General features: G+C 39.5%; 1 protein-coding gene across 1 annotated transcript in view; it reads left to right on the forward strand.

Annotated features, from left to right (window-relative positions):
• ZNF704 (zinc finger protein 704) overlaps positions 1-22,905 on the forward strand; it is an 88,946-nt gene that overhangs the window by 4,604 nt on the left and 61,437 nt on the right. The window contains exon 2 of the mRNA XM_063391986.1: positions 14,944-15,191. Coding sequence (XP_063248056.1) covers positions 14,944-15,191 — 248 coding nt within the window. The remainder of the gene's footprint in view (positions 1-14,943; positions 15,192-22,905) is intronic.

Consider the following 22,905-nt stretch of genomic DNA (forward strand, 5'->3'; position numbering starts at 1 on the left):
GTGTGTGTTATGTTTTGTGTTGATTTTTTCACCTTCTGTTTGTTTTTTTAAAGATAAAGGCATCTGTGTGATATATGGGATGCAGAAGAATCTTCAGAGCTTGTGTGGAAGAAATCAGTTGCCTTTTAGTTATGTGTTGTTCAGCTGCGTTGAATTCACTCTCTTCTCTATTGCTCCTTCTTTCTAAAGGTGTGAATTCATTGCTGTCCTTTAAATCAGACTTTCAGCTTTGCTGTTTGAATGGACTATATACTCATTGTGGACAAAAAAAAAAAAAGGTTTCCTGCTCGATTAGCAAAGTGTTATTTAATTTTCATATGTGTGTGTGCAAATGTATTTTAAGAGGCAACTTGCAAAATACAAGCTTCAAATACTAGATTTGCTTAGTGGAGGAGAGACCTTGCAAGACACATTAGGATCTTAAGAGGAAAACTAAATGTTCCTTTTCAGACTAATAATGATAATGTTATTTTTATAAATACTGCTAATTATTAGAGCACCAGAACTTGGAACCTATTAGGCTAGGCTGTGTAAAAACTCAGAACAAGCATGATCCTGGTCTACCCACTTCTGCAAAGAGTAATATGAGATATGAATGAACACTGATGGACTATGAGGAACAACTAAAGGGTGAGACAAGAGAGGCAGATAAACACCAGCAGCTTAGCCATATTTTTCTGAGTAGATAAAGTTAATTAATTTTTAAATTGCAAACTTTGTTCAGTTTCTTGTTGTTCTTGAGTGAAGACTTGTCTGGTGAAGTTGGTGTGGAAAATTCATGACTAGGCTGGGGATTTTTTTCTTTTCTTCCTTTTGAAAAATTTTAAAAGTTTATACATAATATGGATTACTAGACGCAGAGCTGGGGATGGTAAGAAAGTAAGATAGTATTTTTTCCTCTACTCTCCCCTAATAAAAAATGAATGAGACTAATTGCTGAGGATTTTTTCATGTAATTTTGTTGTTGTTGTCATCGTCGTCGTTTGGACGAACACAGACAAGACGAAACCACTTTGCCTTTAAAAGGAATTGTATTAGAAAACTGTAACTACATTCAAGTGAAGCCACTAACAGTTCTGATCTTTATTTACTATATTCTTTTCAGTCTAGAAGGAGGTCAGTTGAACACGATCAGTTGACAGCCTTCAGGTATTCAGTGCATACCAGTAGACAGAGATGTGCTGCTCAGTCTCTGTCACAGAATGTTTGAGTTTGGAAGAGACCCTGGGAGATCACTTGGTCCAGCCCCCCGGCTCCAGTAGGGTCATGTAGAGCTGATTGGCCAGGACCACGTCCAGATGGGTTTTGAATATCTTCAAGGAGGGGGACTCCACAGCCTGTTTGGACAACCTGTTCCAGTGCTGGGCCACCCTCACAATGAAGAAGTGTTTCCTGATGTTCAGAGGGAACCTCCTGTATTTCAGTGTGTGACCATGTCCTCTGGTCCTGGCACTGAGCACCACTGAAAAGAGCCTGGATCTGTGTTCTCTCCATTCAGGTGTGTCTAGACATTTTTAAGATTCCCCTAAGCCCTCTCTTTTCCTGGCTGAAAAGTCCCAGCTCTCCTCATAGGAGAGACAGTCCAGTCTCTTAATCACAGAATCATAGAAGAGTTTGGAATGGAAAGCACCTTAAAGATCATGTAGTTCCAGCCCTCTTGCCGTGGGCAGGGATGTCACTCACTGACTGGACCAGGTTGCTCAGAGCTCCACCCAACACTTCAATACTTCAGGGCTGGACCATCCATCACTTCTCTGGGCACCTGTTCCAGTGCTTCACCACCCTCTTGAGTAAAGAATTGCTTCCTAACAGGTACTCTAGACATGCCCTCTTTTCATTTAAAAACCATCATTCTTTGTCCTGTCACTGTCTGCCTATATAAAAAGTCCCTCTTCCTCCATTGTGTATGTCCCCTTGAGGTACTGGAAGGCTGTAATGAGGTTTCTCCAAAGCCTTCTCCTCTCCAGGTTGAAATCATTCTGGTGGCCTTTTGCTGCATGGCCTTTGGTGTGTCCATGTCTTTGCTGTATTTGGGATCCCAGAACTGAACCTGTCATTCAAGGTGTGGCCTCTCCAGTGCCTTAGTAGAGGTGGCGGGATCACCTCCCTCCACCTGCTGTCAGTACTTTGTCTAATGCAACCCAGGACATGGTTCAGCTTTTTGCCACAAGGGCTCACTGCTGGCTCGTGTTCAATTGGTGTCCACTGGGAACCCAGGGCCTTTTCTACAAAGCTCTTTTCTGGCTGGGTGGCCTCCAGCACAAACTAGTGCCTGGGATTGTCCCTCCCCAGATCCAGGACTTCACATTTCCCCTGACTGCGTGTCTTGAGGTTCCTTTTGGCTCATTTCTCTAACCTGTCGAGGTTTCTCCGGGTGGCAGCATGACTGTCGGGTGTATCACCCCCTCCTCCCTGTCTTGTGATCCCTTCCCAAGGATCAAGGTGAGGCTCACCAGCCAGCCTGTAGTTCCCTGGGTCTTTCTTGGAGATCAAAGTGATGGAAAACTAAGTATTGAGAAAGTGCTCTTCATGGGCTGGTAATTAACATTTGTAATTTGTCCTGTGACAAGTGCAGATGCACAGACCATCTGTGCCTTTGTTGATCCTGTGCTCTTCCAAGCTTTCTTCAGCCCCAAGGTTACAGAGAAGTCTCAGAATCCTGTAAATCAGCTTTGAACCCTCAAGTCCTGCTCTGTTTTTCCAGCTGCTAGATTAGAAATTCCAGTGTTACAAGAGCACCAGAGAGCTCTTACTAGACTGGAATAAATCGGTGCCTCAAAGATGAGAGCTTGCCTGCTTGGCCAGCCAGGTGCATGCTTGTCCTTGCTGGTGTCTGCTCTGTAAATACTGCTGTGGATTGAACAATGATGCTTTTTTTTCTTTTTCTTTTTTTTTTTTTCCCTCAGAATGAGTCCCCATTGGCTTTATAATACTTTCAAGTGATTTACTGAATTGCTTATTTCTAAAAATAGCAAGCAGCTTGACTAATACTACAGCTTAAGGCCTGCCCAAAGACTACAGAAGGACAATAGGTTAAAAGAGAAACTCTTAAGTGGTTTTGTTTATTTACAGAAATTGAACAGGAAATATAAGGTGAATGAAAAGAACGTTCATTAGCTCCTCTGGGAATCAGCTTTAATTTCATGAACTTGTGTTCATGTTTTTCACTGTAGCATGTTGCCAAACAGAGCACATAGGAATTTAATGCTAGCACTGCTACTGCTGAACAATCTGTGATGGGATCACTTTCACTACTCTGGCACCTTGCCAAACTTTCCAATCTCAAATGATTATTGCAGTGACATTTGTCTTATTGTATTAAAAAGTACATGTGTGGGTGGTATTTGTTGTTTGACAACAAAACTAATGAAGACAGGAAACTGAACAACTTCTGTTGCTTGAGCCTTGAATAAAAATACAGATCTTTTTATTTGTTTTTGCAAAACATACAGAGTCTAATTTCCATAAAATTTTGACCCAGCTGAAGTTGATGGAAAAGTCCTGCTAGTTTACACTGATTTGGGATTTCAGCTCAATTAATTGAACACAAGTGTGAATCTACTAGTAGCCTAAAACCTTTTCATAGTGGTCCTAATAATTGTAAAGACTGTTATGATCACTAAACACAGAATCAGAGGGAAGGTAAAATGTCTCAGTGATCAGATACTGATGTGTGAAATTATATAGCTCAGTATTTTACCATCTTCAATTTATTTTTTTTACATGGTGGATAAAAGATTATTTGAACTTTAGATGGGCAGTGCTGTTAAAACAAGCAGTCAAGATTGGATGATTACTTAAATTTTATTTTCTGATTCAGCAGATGATGTGGCTGATGCCTACATCCTACTGACAGAGAGCAAATTGTACAATTACCTTCTATAAACTGGACTTTGTAAAGCTGGCAAGATAAACATTTGAGCCAACCTGATCTTTTATGTATATATGCATATCCCTTTTAAAAAGTGTAAAAAAAGCTCTCATTGTGTTCAAAATACTTCTTCCCTCAGATTTCTCAACAGTTTTCTTTCTATAATGCAGTGATGGGAAATGTGAGTAATTCCAGAGGCCAAAAATCTAATTTTTCTACTTTAAAATACTTTATAGAGAACACTGTGATGCAGTCCTTGCTGCCTTCAGGTCTAGGTCAGTAGTGATCCATAAGGCCATGGAAAGCCATTCACATCTGATTTACAGCGCTGTACAGAAAAACAGTGAAATGAATAAGGGTGAACTGGTGGTTGCTAAGGATTTACAGTGATATTTTCTTCAACATGTGTGACCAACACTGTTTCAGACAATTGTCCTTACTTGCTCAGATCAGGAGAGAAGTGGTTGGTCTTGCAGGTGTTTCTTTTTCCATGCTGGTACGTCCATCTGCTGGAGCAGCAGCATGGGTAGCATAGAGCGCCTTGTGCCTGGGCACTGGATGAAACAGATGGAGTCTGTGGAGTTTGTTTCATCAGTTCCAGAAAGGGTAAAGGATTCCCCTCTCTGTCCTTCTGTCTTTCCTGCAGCTCCCAGTTACTCACAGGCAGCCTTCTGCATGTGCCAGAATTTATTGTGTGCTTTTGTGGGCTACTGAAAGAGTGGAAAACACGTGCAGCAGTGTCTGTGTACTCTGTGGTGTCCTTCAGTTATGAAGTGGATCAAGGAAGGGCTTGCCAAGTATCTTGATAGTGCAGAGGAAAAGATGGAATATGACAGCTAGGAGAGGCATATGAAGCAAAAAGATGGTTAGAAAGGGGCAAGCCTTCATTCTTTAGAAGACAGAAACCATGTGGCAGTTGGACTGTGCTTGCCTTTGGGCCCGATGGTCCTTCAGGTTCTTTGTAAAGGCTTTTCTCCCCTGAGATTATACATCCCTGTCGTGGTTTGACAGAGGGCTGTATTCTGGAGCAGCTGGAAAAGTTCGCCTTTCGCCTCTACATGCTTTTACTGATGTTATTCTGTTGCTTCCAGGGTAATCACAGAGTTGTAACTCTATGATACTGTTTATTGTATAGTCAGACACAAAAATAAACTCATTTTTTTGGCACCTCTCCTATCTGAACAGAAAAACTGCTACATGTTTTTGTCTCAAGCTGAACCCAGACTTGGGAGAATCTGCTACTGGAGGCAGTGCCTCTTGCTTGTTCAACTCTGCTGAGAGATCGCTGAGGGATTGTGCTTCCTACTTCCAGGCTCAAGATCTGTTAGGTGGGATAAGGACTTGTGCTTAATTTTTTTCTTGTAATATCTCCTCCAGGCATTTAGCATCAGGGATCAGCACTGGCCCTTTCATTCACAGCACCTACTTCATTCAGAAGTAAAACAGTTGCATATATCTGTGAACTACCTTGGTTTAACTTCACTGAAACATCATAATTTAAACAAAGAAGAGTGAAGTCCCAGGATGTAAAGGCAAATGGATTGCACTTCCATACCCTTTTAAGTGATGTAAGGTCTGCAGTATCTCATCTCAGGTGGCTGCTTTCAAAGTCAGACAATAACTTTTGACCTCAGAAATCTTAATTTGACCTCTGTATCTTAATTGCAAGAGATCTTGAAAATAAAGCCAACCTGGTTTATTTTCACTAAAAATATCCTGCTATAGATCTCTATCCAGTCAAGAGGAGGAGGGCTTTCAAATGCAACAATCAAGGATTTTTTACTGAGGAGCAGTGAGGCAGCATTTCCAAAACTTTCTACTAAGTGTGGGAGTTCCCCACTGCCTCTGTAGTTTGATTTTTGTGAGCTCTTACTTGCTTGATCCTGAATGAGATTATAGAACTGGTAGTACTTCTTTGACCCGCTGCCATCCTTAATGATCCCAGACCATAAGCTCATAGGTGAAGAGAGAAACAAAGGGAGTGTATTGTACATTTTCAGAAATGGTCTTGAAATAGTTAAAAGATACTTTATTTGCAGGTGGAATTCAGCTACTAAAGGCCATATTGATATATCAATAAGACAGTCCATACACAAGGCTGTATTAAGCTACATGAGGTGTTGCATACAACTTTTTAATGTAAACAGAATCAAAATTAGGGGCAGCAAAAACAGTAGGTACTTTACCATTAGGTTCTAGGACCCTTTTTGCATCTCCTACAAGTAAAATCACCATTTCATAGAAAAGAGATATTCTTAGGCATACCATAGAAAATACCCTGACATGAGGTTTCAGAACTTCCGTCAGTGGAGTGGGAACACCTGGTTTGATGTTGCTCACTACTTGCAGCTTGTACGTACATTTAGTAATGCAATAGAAATAAGAACAGAAAAAGGTTTATTTGAACTTCCCTGCCACCCCACATTAGCATGCTTGGTTTTGTCTCCAGTTCCAGGGTTTTTTAAGCTTCCCCAGAGGTGACCAGCAAGGCCCAAGTATATCCTCCTCTTTTCTCCCTCTGTTCTGCTTGGCCAGCCCAGGGCACACATTTCCAGGCCCTTGTCTGTTCTCTGTGTGGCCACAGGCTGCTCTGGTGGCATTGGGCATTGCTTATGCTGCTTTCATTGCAGGAGAGGTGAGGGGAACCTGCTGCTTGGCAGGAACCCTTCCTTCCCACTTGCAGGGCCAGGCACGTAGGTCCTTGTGAGAATAAATGTGATAATTGGTTTAGTTAATTTTAAATTCACTTTTTGTGCAACCAGTAATTGGGAAGGCAATTATGACTAGCCATTCCTGGCCTGCAAGTCCTGCTAAAAGCGTGGTGGAGTACCAAGCACTCAGTGGTGAGCACGCTTGGCAAAGTTTGAAGAAACAGAATTCCTAAATAAAAAATGAACCTGTTTTTTGCAACTATGACCCTCCCCTTTCCTCCTGTTTAAGGCTTTCCAAGATAGTGTCTGTGTTTTCAGATGTTTAGAGGCAGTGTGTTTCTCAGGCCCTTGCTTTATTAAGAAAAGGAACACAGGGCTGAAATAGCTCTGCTGAGATGCTGCGAGCGAAGCCTGGGGCCAATGTCCAGTTGGAAGCCAGGTAGCCGAGTTTGCAGGGTGGTGACTGCAGGTCACAGCCCTGTGTGCACAGCAGAACCAGGACATAGAGCACAAAGTTATTTCTTTGAGACTTAAACACTGCAAGCAAATTTTGAAGAAGATTCACACTTTCAGTAATTAGTATTAAAATTTGGTAACTGTTACTGATTGGTGTCTGATAATGTTAGACATTATGTCATGTATTTTTCTGTGAGGAACTCACTATGCCTGCATATGGGATGGGAAAGAAAGCTACCATACTTCCACATCTTCATTCATTTGTTGATGTGGTGGAGAGAAAAAGGCACAAATATCTCTGAATAATTTTTGTTCAGACCTGAAAATGGTGCATGGGAAGGACCATGAATTCCCAGTGTCCCTTGCTGTCTCCCCTTGTAATCTTAGTAAGACCTTTCTGTCCAGTTTTAATAACATTTATGCTTCTTGTGCCAGTTAGTGCAGTATTTCAGAAGTCAGAATTTGGTGGTGGTTTTATTTGGGGTACAGCAGGTACCTGCCTGGGTACTGGATTTCAAATGTGGGAGTGCAAGTTTCTGTCATTCATCTGGGTATATTCACTTTAACTCAGAAACACCTTAAACTGGTGCTAGGATACGTGGATTTTGTAGATGAGTTAGGTTTAGCCAGGTAAGTGCTGACATACATGTGAGGATGATGGAAGGGTAGAAACTTCTTGCTGACTCCAGTTCTTGCTCCATAACACTCTGTTGTGAACCCAGGCAACTTAAAATGCTTAGAATTGTGTTTTAATACATAGAAAATATATTCTATGGATGCTTTTCTATATTCAGAAATGAAGATAGGGTCAAATGAAGATAGGGACTTTGTCCTAGCCTGGTTGAAGATGAATAGTACATTACTGTACATTAATGTGTACTGTATATTGTAAAGAACACTTACAGTGACCTTAAAATGCATTATTTTCTATATTGTTAGAGACCAACAATTTAGAAATGCTTAGAGTGATTAAATTGATGTGATTTATGTGTAATGAGCAACTGCTGGTGAAGCGAGTAATTAAATGCAAAATATACTTGAAAATGTAATAATACATTGAAATTCAGGGCAGATTATTTCCAAGCATCATTACGAGAATCTGTCTTATCTCTTTGTGTTCCAGTATGAATAGCGATTTCTAGCAAAATGGAAATTTGATGCATTTTTTCCTTCCAGTGAGGACACTTTTAGAATGTCAAAAATTAGAGCCTTGTTATGTAAAAAACCCCCTCTGTTACAGGAACCTGAACTGGAAATATTGTACGAAGCAATATGAGTGAACCAAAATCTTTGTCCTTATGGGGATTTAATTCAAATATTTTTTACTTGAATTTAATTTTGGTAGCAAGTTTGGTGTTTCTCATTTTTGCTTGTTGTGTTTTGTTGTGGACTTTATTCCTGATTTCTTTCTTGTTGAAAAAAGTGCCTTATCCCTGTCCTTAGAGCATCGCCTGGCTGTTCAGGCTGGCCTGAAAAGGGCCTTGCAGTTATCAAGCTCTTGTTTTGGCCGAACATTTTAAATGTATGTCATGTTACATATACACATTACATTCTTGTTTTCCATTAACATGCTAGGCTGAAATATATTGATTCCTTCTTTTGCTTCCCCATTGAGCTGCCTATTTGTTCTGTAATGGATCAAAAATGTTCTTAAAGCCTTGTTTAATTTAAAAAAAATCCTGGGACTTTTGTTTCCTACCAGTCAGGAGTTTTACTGGTAGTCCCAAACACTTAGGATGATTACATCTATTTCAGAAAATGGAAAGAGGTGGTCACAAAACCAGAATCAAAAAACTGTTTATGAAAGGCAGCAGAGTTATAAAGCAGGTTGCCTGGTACTAAACCCTCTTGTAGCTAATCTGTCTAATCTGGTGGTTTTTTAATTGGTGTTTATTCTAAAGAGTTTTTTGATGGAATTAGATCAACTGATTACACAGTAAATCCGATGGAAATCAAAAATCCACATCAAAAACGGTGTCTTCTTTATCAGCTGTGTAGTGTTAATACTGTGCATAGGCCTAGGACTCACTGTTAAGATAAAATTATTTATGTATTGACAATGCAAATAGCCAGAATTGGAGCAGTGAGTTGGATGACTGCTGGTGGGGTGAGGGTTTTTGATCTGTGTTTTTTAATTAGCATGTTACACCCCCACACACAATCCACCACCCCCCAAACCTGCCTTCCCCACTCTGGAAAACACCCAAGTGTGGCTTGTGAGGGATCTTTTTGTTTTTGTAATGAAGTGACACTGGAGTTGAGTCCAGTTACAGTGGTCTGTAAGCGAAGTAAAGGAAATACACCTTTATGGGTTGAGGGAGAAAAAGAAGTTTGTACAAAAATGGAAGCATGACAATGGCTTCAGGATTATTCAAATAAAGTGGGATTACTCTAAGCTAGTTTCCCAAAATTATTTCCACTAGTGTGTCTGTTTATAGGGAGCTTTGGATGCAGTCAGCTTTTCTACAGAAAAGTTTTCTTTACAGTTTTCTATACTTGCCTCATCCTTGTAAAATAGTATCATTGGTTTTTAGAGGTACTTCTTTGCTTTTATTGTAAAATTGGCTTTGTTATCTGTATGAACAAAACGTAATGGTACAAAATAGGGCACAGTTGGAAAATTATTTACTCTACACAGTCCTCTAAGATTCAAAGTGTGCACGGAAGGGACATGCTCAACTTTCTCATATGTCTTAGACCTTCCAGTTCCCAGCAGACATGATGAGGAGAAACAGAAGTTAGCCAGCGTCCCCCCAGAAGGTTAAGGGGTGCTGCTGGGCTCTCACTGCTGTGCTGCCTGACGGTGAGCTGCAAGGCTCTCTCTGCCAAGGCTGGGATTGCGGGCCTGTTTCTTGGCAGGCAGATGCAGTCACACCTACGGTAAGATCTTCACCTGTGTAAATCGGCGTAGCTTCATGGAAGGTGCTGCATCGAGTCTCAGAGGGTGGGAGGCAGTGCTCTGTAGTGCTGGGCAGCTGCCATGTGGAAATCAGCCCTTGAGTTGTTTATGAAACTGTCAGCAAAGTAGGCATGGTATGTGGTGTGGCAATTTTTTCAGTAGTTTGTTGTATTTCCTTCTGTCTGGGTAGTCTATTACAAAGCCTGTTAAAGAATACATTTTTATTCCTGCTGTGCCCACCTGAATCCACAGGTTCTGTGCCAAAAAAATAGGAAATTTGAAAGAACGTGGGTAGGAGTCAGTTTTCACATTTGAAGATCTATTTCCATACAGATGGGTCACAGAGAGGCAAATAATGCTAATATTCTTGGTAGTTTAATGCTTTCCATTGTGTAGGATACACAGATACCTTAATTCCTGTTAAATGCTAGTGAGCTAGCTGAAAATAAATAACTCCAGTTTTTAAGCAGCAGTGTACCAAAAGCAAGGAAGATGATAAAGTCCAGTCAGGTTGTACTCAAGGGCTGACGTACATAATCTGTCAAATCTGAGTCTCTTTGTTTCCATATAAATGTGATAGGTCTGCTTATTCTAGTGTTCGCTGATCTTTTGAGCAGGCAATTCAATGCCTGAGTTGTCTTTTTGATCAATAATTTTTTTGCTGTTCAGGGTAAAGTGCAAGCTGAAATTTAACTGAAATTGGAGGAGACTGAGATGTGACTGCAATGTCAGCGTCTTATCAGGATGTGCTCTTGGATAGGGCAAAAATTGACTGCACATAAGTTAAGGCCTAAACTACTGAAAAATTGAAGCCTGCACATCATTTGTAAGGAATAGTGAAAGACTACTTTAACTTCCTCAGTTTGTGTCAGTGTCAAGCATGCTCATTTTGGTCAGGACTTACATTGCAATGCATGGTCTTGATGTGGAGTTCAGGACCAGCAATTTGGTTATGACAAAATACCACCACATAAAAGTTTCTTTAGGCAGGTTAAGATAGGTTTTGCAATGAAAAATTATTAATATACTGCTGAAAATAGTAACTGTGCTAATCATTTAGCTGTCACATGGGTTTTTAAACTTTGTCATTTAATAATAATGAATCAAGCTTTTAAGTAAAACCCTTAACTTGAAAGTAAAACCCTCAATCTAAATATATACCATTGTCTTGACAACTTCAAAACAGAAATTGAAAAGCTTTCTTAATAAAGTTTTTACTTAGAAACCAAAGCACAAAATGGTTTTTATGAAGGATGATTACTGAAGGAGTAATGCTGCATCAGACCTCAGATCTGGCACTCTCCCATGCTTGAGCTCCAGTGGGGAGAGGCTTGGGTAATGTGGTTGTTTCCAAGGAGTGAAGTATCAAAAGTTTCCCTTGCCCAATAGTGATGGTGGGGGGATTTGACAAAGGCAGGTGGAGGTAACTGCAGAGAGAAACAAAGCTAGTTTTTTAAATTTACAGGTGGTTTATAGCTCCTGTTTCTGTGACTGAACTTCCAAGTGATGTTGATTGCCTGAGGCCAGGTTGTAAAGGACTCTGTTGAAAGTAAGCTGAAGGTTGCTAATGGCTTAAAGGTGAAAATACAGTGAATTGCATAGAAAAACAGCCTATTATCAAGTGGCTTGGGCGAGTGATAATTCATCAAGTGCATGGAAAAGACAGAAGTTTTACCAGCAGTTGATACTGGAGGCAATAAGATGGCAAATTTGGAGGTATGATGACAAGAACAGTTGAACCATTAGGGAATAAAGTAGTCATGGAATTTGAGAACAGCAAAGGATGGAGATATGCGAGGTATTGGAAGTAAGCTGAAACTAAATGGTGTCGAAGTCTTACCTTCCTTCAGTCTAGGAGACAGGCCTAGACAGGTTGGACTAGATCTTCCACAGAATTTTTGCTGAAACATTCTGGAGTTGAAGGACCACCACAAGACTCAAGTGGATAAAAGAATATGAAGGATCTATGAAAAAAATAAAGTTACTGATAAAATAAGACAGAACCGTTAACTATCTGGAAAAATACATTGAAAATTGTCTTTGTTATCTCTGAATTATAAGTGCTGGTGAAGCAGAGCTTGAAATCAGAGGCATCCTGGTCATTAAGCAATGTGTTTGCCAGGAAGTGGCAAAATACCTGTTAATTCAAATGACCATGGCCCTCAGCACTCCTCACATCAATGGCTGCTTGTGTAGGTAGTTGGATTTCCAGCAAAAGACAACAAACACTTCCAGACAGGGCAGGTGACTCCAGTGGAAATGGGTTCCATAGACATGGATGAATTAAAATAGAAAAGCTGCATGTGGAGTACATGAAAGCTGCTGGAGGAAGCCCACCAAGGAAGACTCTTGGTTTTCTCTCATGGTCACCTGCCTCTAAAGCCAAAAAGATTCTTTACATGCAGTCACTCATAAGGGAAAGTTTAGAAAGAAGTGAGTATTTCCAAGCATCTGTTGAAAACTGAAGGAGAGGAAGAGAGTTAATCTAAGCACTGGATTTGGTCTTCTGCTTTTCCTGTCCACTCACTGAAGAACCTAAACTGCTTCTGCAGTCAGAGCATTTGCTCTGTGATTTTTGTCTTTCCTCGCTTCCATATGCATGCATGGGCCTGACTAGTAATTGTGGCATCTTGCTATATGAAATGTGTTTGAACTGAATGTGGATAAATTTGATATATAAGAATAGATTATCTGGTATCACAGTACAAGTATTCTGCTATTTGTGGGTTTGGCTTTATTTTATAGCTGTAGTCTGAGCCTGCAACCTTCTGTCGTTACTACTTAGGTCTGTAAAGAAACCTCAGTAATGTACGGCACAATATATTTGCTGAAACTGAGCAAAATCCTACAATTTTGTAAATAGAAGACAAAAATACCTTTTTTTCTTTGATAAAGTCATGCACTTAGTCCATTAAAAGAATAATTAAAACCATCCTGATGAAAACTGAGTTCAGTCTAGCATTGGAGAATAGGAAATGAGGGAGGCTGTCCCTCTCCCATGCTCTCAGCTCTTTCTACACTAAGGGTTGTGGAAGGTAAGGAGACAACTGCTGGTGCTGCCTGGTACTTGTGCACATCAGCACCCCTGGCATGCACAGTGGGTGCAGCTGCTCCTGCCCTGCACACAGCCGTCCTCCGGAGCGGATGGGGTGGAAATCCTGGGCAGGGAGGAAGGGAGGTGTGGTCATGCAAGAGAAGACCATGCAGCAATGGAGGGGATGGAATTAAATTCTTACATAAACACTTGTTTGGCATGACATAATTTCTAGGGGATGGATATTGGAACTTAGGTATTTTCAGGCTTTTTTGTTGCTTCAGTGCATTACTTATAAGTCAGTTTAAATGAAAATTGAAGGCAACTTAGCATTTCAGTTTCTCAGAGATTCTCGAGCACTCAAAAAAAGGCTTATTGTAAATCTAAGGATTTTTTTTTAAATCATTGAATCAGAATTCAGTTTGTGTTGTTTATATGTTTTCTCCTAATTCTGTGTGATCACATGCTGACTGTTTTGTCTTCCAGGCAGATTTTCTTGGTAATATGTCATCTGTTTCTGTGTGAAGAACTGTAAAGTGTCTAATTCTTTCTACTGTTTACATTCGTAGAGTAATAATTCTTGTTTTGTTCTTGAAGCAAGTGCTAAAAGCCCCTTAGTGGAAGCACTAGAAACAATTAAATCATCAGTCCTAGTTATGCGTTAATGATGTGATACACTTTATAGAATACAGCAAAATTACTTTGGCAAGTATGTCTTTCCTGTGAACTTAAAATTGCTTGCACCATTTTTATAACTGCCAAGGTTTGAAATCTACAAACAGAGATGTGTGGAGAGAGGAATATATTTTAATGCATAAATATAGACACAAATGTATTGATTAATCTTTTTTGGATGAGGAAAGGGAGGAATATGTTGGAAGAGTTGACATAGGAATTTCAGTTTATTGGTGCTGTTGCTATGTGAGAACAATACAGCCTGGATAGCTCCACTGTAAAGACCGGCAATAATTTACAAATATTTTAAAATCCAGTTTGCCAGCTCTAGAAGGCACCTGGATTTCTCCAAGCAAGTGCATGTGGTGTGGACGTACCTCTGCTCAAGGCAGGAGAAGCTGCCACTTTGTTGGGTCGTGTTTTGCTTGGCTGTTTGGGTTGGTTGAAGGGGTCACCTGACAGATAAGTTTGCCTCTGTGAAGCTGGTGAAGTGTAGCTGGCCAGGGAATGGATTTCACAGGAAAATCTAGGTCCTGTGCTTTGTTTTGCTTGCTGGGAAGATGGAGTGGCTTAGTTCTGATGAGTTTTCAGGGTCTTCCCTGCAACCCTGCAATAATTTGCTTTATAGACACCAGGACATTGTATTCCAGAGTGGTAGTGTATTTGTTAAGACACCTGTTTACTTAGGAAGTCCTTTCTTATGGGAAGCAGCAGACGTGAAGATCCGGGAAGTGCTGGCAGGCAAAGAAACAACCTGGCATTGCTTCTGGATGTGTGTCCCTGCTCACTATAGCTGGATGGGCTCCTCACAGAGATCCTGCCGCCATCACTCGCTCCCCTTTGCCTTCTGGCTGATGAGTTGGACCATAGCAAATTATTTTTCTGCTCCTGGAAAAACCCTCATTTACAAATACAGCTTTTAAAGAATTCAGTATGTGGCCATAGGAAGCACTTTTAATTTTTTGGTTATGTTTAATCTGGAAATATTCTGACTTTTTTTCCTGGAATTTTAGGAGGAAGGCAGCCAGGATTTCTTTTGCATAGCTATGTAGCACAGATGTATGTGCATTAAAGATATGTTGTTTATAATCTGGTTTCTGACATTCTAATTCAAATACCTTTTTGATTTAGCATAAAGAGGTTGATAGCTTTATCAAATGGACAAAAATTGCATTTTTTCCTGGATAGTCTTCAACATTTTTGAGAAATTAATGACAGTTTCAGAATTTATAAAGGATAAAGAAATGGTGTTCACTAATTCAAATAATTAATTAGAAGTAAATGCCTGTGGCTAGTGGATTGTTTCCCATTTTAGGAGAATTTGAGGAAAAATTAATAATTGTTTTCAATTTTTCAGGCAGCCAACATCAAGCGTGAAATGACCTTCCATGCATTTCAACAGGAGGATGTAAAAACTGACATCAGTCGAAAACTGCCAGACCAACAGTTTCTCCTGTTCACCACAAAGGAGGAAGATTTAAAAACAGCAGAGACCAAAAAACTAAACAGAGCTCATGAATATGAAAAGGAAAACACTCGTTCTGTTTGTCTTCTGGAACAGAAGCGCAAGGTTGTTTCTTCAAATATTGATGTGCCTCCAGCAAGGTAAGGAGAGTTGGGTTTTTTTGTTGTGTTTTGTTTTAAGTTTTATTCCTTTTTCTTCCCTGCCATTTTAATGGGATGTTAGATACAAGTTTGGTAAACAGCACTGTGAACTGCTAAGACTAGTGTTTGTGCCCAGGCAATCCAATATCAGTCACAACCTTACTAGCTGAGAGATCTGCTAGGAAATTAAAAGCACCAGTAGCAAAAAATGAGAGCATCTGCAGAGTAGGACTTTGTACTGCTTTTGCACTGTTTTTGCTTTTAGAATGTGCCGCAGCTGTGGTACTTGGAGAAGAGGATGTGTCTTAAGGGGAAGAGATTGTTGACTCAGCTTCACCCTGAAAAGTAATCTTCTAAATGAGACACAGAATCATCTTACCTGCTAGCAATTTATTTTTCAAATTTTTTACTGTCATACTTGCAGACATATTATCCTCATTGGGTATTCTGTGTTGCAAGATGTCAAGTGCTTTTTCTTTTTCTTGTTGTCTTGGTTTTGGAAGACAGGTGTCTGCCAGAGAAAGCCAGAGCCTCCCTTGGAATGGAGAATGTAAACACCCTCCCTCCAAATTACTATAATTTTGAAATTAAGGGGCTTTCAGGCAAAGATGTGGGAATAGGAATAAAAGTTCTTTACTAGGAATATTAAAAATAAAAATGTAGTAGTATAAAAAAGCAAACAAATGAAAAAAGGAAACACTGACAGAGTCAGAAAACAAACCTGACACCCTGTTAGTCAGGGCGTTGGTAGCAGTCCAGTTAAGTCCTCCTGGAGTGACAGATGTGGTTCTGTTGGAGCAGAGATGATCCTGTAGAAGGGTGTAGTTTTCCTCTGAAGGTCCAGTGGCGGTGAGATGGGTCCGGTCTCCCTCTTGGAATTCAGTAGAAACAGCCCATCCTGCTTTTCTGAAGCTCAGTTTTTATCCAGCTAGGAATGCTTGGCTCCTCCCACTGGGTGGAGCATGCCCCAATGGGATGATTTAATTTTATCAGTTGTGCAGTGAGCCTTAATGGCCCATTAACAGCAGATATCCCCCTGGAGGGAGGATGGGTCCTGGAAGAGATAAAGGCAGATAAAGAAGCACTGCCCACCTGGTTTTAGCTGGCCCATTAACAGAAGACACTCCCCTAGTATCATGAGGACTGGGTCATAGAAGAGAAAAACACCTCCCCACCTGGTTTTAACAGATGGTAACAGAATACACACTTTTGGTTTCATCTTGCATTGCAACCCAAGACACTTGTTCATGTTAGCATCAGTTTGTCTGTAATGATTTCTGCTTAATCTGCCTGGTAAATTTACTTGCACATAGTTTGGTAAAAGGCCTTACAAGTTTATGATTCCACTTAAAAAAATTGCAGTTAAAACAGATGTTTAGTTTTTCAATTTATTGGCTTTCTGAAAACCAACATAACCAGCAGGTTCTACTACATCATCCAGAACAGGATGACTTGATCTTTTTCTCTGGCTGTCATAGATGTCACTTGCAGTGAATCCATGAGCATTTTTACAGGATTTCCCCCCATATATGTGTAGTAAAAGGCTATGTATTAAATCCTTGAAAATCTTAGGATTCTTATTTGAGATTTTCACTAGTAATCAACCTTGCAATGTTTGAGTGCCCTTCTCATTCATCCTTTATGTCTCAAAGCAAATAGGATCACAAGAAAATGTAGGTCAGGAGGGACCTCAGGAAGTCACCTAGGCTAACCTTCTGCTCAAACCATATGTTACCATTTCCACTTAACAACTCAGGCCACTAAGGTACAGGGTTTAAGTGTATTTTTGTGTGACTTCGTGAAGATAATCCACTTGAAGTAGTAGTTGAGCTCCCATTTTCCATAGCCACAAGATCATTCTTCCTTGGAAGGATGAATATTTTTTCCCCAATGAGCTGGAAAAGAGGATAAATAAACATGTGTAATGCCTTCTTAAGGCTGATTGTGACACCAGTTGTGAGCACAGGATACTTAAGATGATAGGAAATAAGTTCACTTACAAAGGTGTCTTCTAAAGTTGTTCTTTCCATCTGCATGTATTTTGTTGGAAGCATAAAAATGACTGGGTTATGTTGTGTTTTCAGACATGCAGGTTGAGCATTAGCAGAATAAAAGAAGGGAGTAGGAAAGAAACCTGGAGTATGTTCAAGAGCATAATAAACATTTTGGTCATTCTTGCAACGTATTTCCAGTCAAGCTCAAGTTTTGCTTTGAAGCTGAGGTGAATTATTGGGCCATTTGTCCACAACTGCTGAGAATAACACTTAAATCTTTGCTTAGAGATCTTCCTAAATATTTCCTGTTGTAATGAGGGGGAGCACCCAGTCTCTCTTCCTCAACAGCCCAGTTTGATTTCTAAGTCATGTTCTCCTAGAAGACTGCATGAATTTAAACTTTGTTGCCTCTTTCTAGGCCCCTTCCAGTCTTCTGTCTAGGATTATGCTGAGAGAGTTGCATGTTCCCCAGAGGTCAATTCCTCATTCCTTTGCCTCCTGGCAAAGACTTGTTGGGTCTACTGTCCTCTCTTCTGATGAGAAAATCCACCCTCCTTCGATTTGTTAATACCCAGTAGTGGAAGGTCATCTTGAATTAATCAGATAATGTTTACAATTACGTGGGACAAATAAGGGATGTAATATGGTCTTAATTTTGTATTGCTACATACATTCTGTTTACAAACAAACCCTACATTTTTTATTTTGTAAAGATGGTGTATGTAGTAATAAATGAAAGTGAAGCTTGCTATTGATTTTGTTTTGAAACTTTGGTGGAACTGAGTGGAACCCATTTCACTTCAGATGCCAATGGGAAAGAAAAGATTAAATTTTGCAGTATCCAACTAAAGCCATGACAATATTTAAATGATTTTGAGACAGAAGTTTATCATAGTTTCTGATTCATTATTCACAGAGGCATATGAGTATGTCCAAAAGAGCTCTGAAAAAGTGTTTGCAAAAGAGATCTTAAGAGATGGATAAATATACTTCACTTTGACCACAAAATGAAACAGAGGCCATCCCTTCTTAGCTGTTTTTAAGGATCTCAGTGAATAAGAATAGAAATCTTTGTGAGGCACTGTATCTAAAATAACTAACAGTTCAGCAAAACACCAGCATAATGTTTCTTGGAGACATCCAGCTTCAGGGCTTTCGTTATTGCATATAGACTCTGAAATTTTAGACATGCAAAAATAATTGAGTCCTGGTGTTCTGTGTGATTGGTAGTCAGGTGCATGGAAATTATAGTAAAATATTTTATTGGATGCAGAATTTTCAAGTTCGTTGTTTACATTTTTATTTCATCTTATGAAAATACTACAGATGCTTCCCTCGATGTTACGTCCTGTACTGGAAGTGTCTATTGGATTAGGACAGGAGGAGATAATGACTTTTTCATAATGATTTTATTCTTGGAATGCTGGAAATGAAATGACATTTAACAGCATTAATTCTTTCCCTTTTCAGATTTCTTCTTTTGGTCATTTTGAACAAAATTTATCTGAGTGAAATCCTGTTCCTTCTTCTGAAATGCAGATAAGCATAAATGAAACTGTTCAGCTTGAGCAAATGAATTATTTGATATAATGAGGAAACTTGAATTCTTTATTTTTCCTTTAAACATTGAATTTGTTGTCAGTTTCAATGCATAAAGGACTGCAGTCTTGGAAGAAGGAGTCTGGCTTTGAAGTGCAGTTATCTCTGAGAATTGAGATGTTATGTGTAGAAGAGTGAAAAATACACTTTCCGTTGATCTCCAGTTCAAAGAGCAGCAATCAAACACAGCCAGATCCATGGATCTGAGTAGTGAAAGGCTGTTTTGTAAAAAGAGAGTGCTGTTACTGTGGGACTAATCACCTTGTCTGGTGGGAGAAGACAGCCCAGGTCTGCCAGTATTTCAGATAGCTACGTCTGTAGAGGTCAAATGTAATCAGAGATGATGTCCCCAGCAGGTAGAGGTGTGGAAGTTAACAGGATCTTCTTGGTAATTTGTATTTTCTTCAGTTATTTACCATCATGGACACATAGTTCCAAAGCATGTCCGTAAGAAAGACATGAAAGAGCCTGGACTGCTGATACAATGGGTGTGAGGAGGGACCCAGTGCAGGCCGGGTACACAGGGAATGGCTTCTACCACTTGGAAGAATGAGGATAGAAAGGGGGTGGGTGGTGGAGAGCAGGGGATGAAATTTCCTTGTTTTCAGTAAAATGTGAGAATAAATGTCTAAAAATGGTGGTGGTGGTGGTGTTAAAGGCCTTTTAAGACCACAGTATTTTGACCAATGGTAGCTGGAAACCCTTCAGAACTTGAATGCATTTGAATCAGAAGAGGTCCTTTCAGATGTTCAGAAGACACTAGGCAGGCATCACTTCTACCCATCTGATGGGTAGGTACATTTGAATAAATAAACAGATTTTCTTTTGTTAGTCTTCTGTTAGATGACCTGAAAATACTGTGAAATTTATCCTCTTGATACATCATCCTCCTTTTCCCCAGACCTACTGTACTCTGTTGTCTCTAAAGAAAAGAACAAAAGATAAATTTTCTAACTGCCTAACTTTTTCTACAGTTTGTGCTGCTAAAGGACAAGCCACAGCTAAACGTCAGCTGCTTAAACACTTCCTTATTGTGTAAAAATAGTTATTGTGCAATAAGTGCTGGCTGCTGTGCTCTTCTGTTTCACTGCTGTTAAGCAGTGACATTTGCCATGACAATAATATATTGGATTTTGCTATATTCTGATGCTTTTATGTTAAAAAGCTGCTCTATAACCGTGAAATTAATTTTTATTCCTGTACCTATATTTTATCTACTAATTAGTTTATAATTTAATGGAAAAATATATTAAATAATTGAAAGAAAAGAAATATCTCTAGGAATTCTCTCCGACGTTGTCTCTTAGGTCTTTGTAGAATAGCTTCAGAAATCTGGATAGTTTAATATAGTCTGTAGCTCTTTCCTCTCAAATGAATTTTAGCCATGTTTCCTGACCATCATTATAAAGAAATAGTACAGATGGTGATATATTTTCATCCTTAAATTATTTTCTTGCCTGGTCTCTCCAGGAACATAGCTCTGGGCGGCCTTCTGATTAGAGTGTGTTGTTGATCTGTAAGGCCTGCTGGGCATGATTGATTATGCACCATGCATTCCAATGGAAACATTTGCATATTTTCATTGCCAAAACTCTCCAGGAGCCCGACTCCAAGATCAAAAGTAGTATCTGCTTAACTATGATAACCTCACTGGAAGGGCTTCCCAATCTGCTTGTAGAGGGAAGAATCTGATGATTAAGTTGTGCTTTTCTGTTTATTCAGAGGTGATATTTATTCAGAGATTGTCTTTTATTTTTCTCCATCTGTTTTAGACTTGTCCTCAGTTTTCTTGGGGAAGCTTCTTTCCTATATCTCTCACAATTATCGCTGAGGGGCAGCTTCAGAGGGCATCAGCTATTTGTTGGCTGCTGAGGATTTTCAGCCTAATTGGGTGAAAACAAAAGGCCAGGAAACCAGGCTGTGCTTCAGAGTTACTGACTGTAGCTCTGTGAGCTTCTGAGCCCTCTAAGTTTCCCTGCTAGCCCAATAGTTTTTCTTGGAGTTGTGATATTTTCTTCCATTTTATTTTTTCACAATCCTGTAGGCTGAGTGCTTCTGTTTCTTAAGTTTCATTTTCTGTACATTCATGCTACTTAGAAACTTTGATAATAGTTGTTTTTATATAACAAAAACTAGTCCCAGAGTCATTCCCATATTTCAGAGCTTCTGTAAAAATTCTGATAGTTGGCAATCCTGTGCATTTAAAAGCAGCTTCTCCAAATATTTGCACCAGTGAATTATTGAAATAGTAAATTGTTGCTTTGTTCGCTACACTTGTTTAGTTAAATATGTGTGCAGCTTGATTGAGTTTTGCCCAATCAGTCAGTAGAGCTTGATTATGTTTGATATTTATGGTAGTAAACTGCTTGTCATGGTCTGCTACAAAATGGTGTAGTGCCTTCTAGGATCAAACTATTGATAGGAAAAAAAGTCTTATTGAAAGAGCAATCAGAGAATGGGTCTGTTAGCATATTTTGAAATAAAAATGTATTTCTTGATGATGTTTTCTAGTGCTACATTTCCTTTGCATTCTAGAAGGACTGTTGATATCCCTTGAGCTCTGAATGCCTTTCATTTGCCTGCAGTACACAAAATGAGTGTAGCAGAAATGTCTTTGAAAATGCTAGATTAAATTGCTAATAAAAATTTTGCAGGTAGTTTCTGCAGAGCCAAATCACAACTCCAGAAGTCACCCTTGCACATCTTCAGGTTAGTTCACTATGCCTGGGTGTGCATAGTGTTTGTTGCCGTGATAGCTGAAGCAGCTTCTCATGATGTTGAGACAGGTGACAGCATTCCTGGCAGCTTGCAAACTGCTGGAAACTCACCTTTCAAGTGGTGAGATGCATCAAGTCTCAAACATGCTAGGGAGCAGAGTAGGGCTGTCCCATTTTAGGGCTGACCACTGGGATGGTTAAGCTTCCTATAAATAAGCTTGTATTTCTTAGCTGATGGCAGGGACTCAGGCATTACCATTCCAAAGTCCCCACTTCTAGAGAACCACAGCACTATGTGATCATTTATTGAAAGAGGTTTAGCGTTCCCAGCTGTAGAAAAATTTGCTCTGAAGTTGTGCATAATGTGTCTTTATTTTTCAGTGAACCTTTGTCAGTTCCCCCATTTCTCTCCTTTGTGCTGTGCTGTGTGCAGATTTGACACTTGCAAGGTATTTCATACTTGGCTGTGTTCCTGACATCCCCATGACCATTGTGTTCAAGCAGTTGCAGCTTCTAGAGGAACCAGTTATCTGACCAGTATAATTTATTTTCATCACTTGTCTTGGGTATTCTGGATGGCCTATCCAGCGGGATTTTGCCAACATAATTTTCTTGTTAAAGCACAAATTTTGGATTAGTTAACATTTCTCTTGAGGCATTTTTTTCCCAGTAATGTTTAAAGCAGAAAGAATATTTATCTCCTGAATAAAGTAACGTGTGCTGCTTTCTATTCTTTACTTGCAATGTTTCATATTTGATAGTGATTCTCACACAATGGGGCATAATGGCAAATTTGTGTGATTGTGGGGTTTGAGCCTAGTTTACCATAATTGATTCTGTGAGAGCAGGATGTGATTTAACAGTGATAGACCTAACAATGATACAGCTGAAGCTTACTTCTCATGAAAAAGTGACTGCCTCTTTGGTGGCACTTTTTGTAGCACCTGGTTATCACTTCTTAGTTCATTGTTCCCAGGTTTCCACAGTATTAATGTTAGAAGAGGAAACTTCAACACCAGGTGGTAACTTTGGCCATCTGGATTTTTGGCCAGTGTTAGTTTCCATTTTTTTAACTGTGGACTTGCTACCCAGTGAAAAATAAAATGTGTGAAAATTTGATGGTACAATTAAATGTGGTAAAGCTAAGTTGTTCTACTGCCTGACATTGGAGGCTGCATTATTTTAGGTAACTATTATTTTCAGATGGAGGCTTTACTTGTGCATGTATATATATATATATATATATAATATATATATAAATAAGTTTCCCATTCCTCTTGGAAATCCTGTATTCAAAGCACTGCTTTGAAGATTTGTCTTCATCTGTGAAAGTATACCTACTTCTCTTAAAAATCTTCTTCTGCTGGTAGACAGTACAAAAGGCAACAATTTTATCTGTGTGGT

Source organism: Prinia subflava, chromosome 1, assembly GCF_021018805.1.
Source record: "Prinia subflava isolate CZ2003 ecotype Zambia chromosome 1, Cam_Psub_1.2, whole genome shotgun sequence".
In the NCBI taxonomy this organism is placed as follows: Eukaryota; Metazoa; Chordata; class Aves; order Passeriformes; family Cisticolidae; genus Prinia; species Prinia subflava.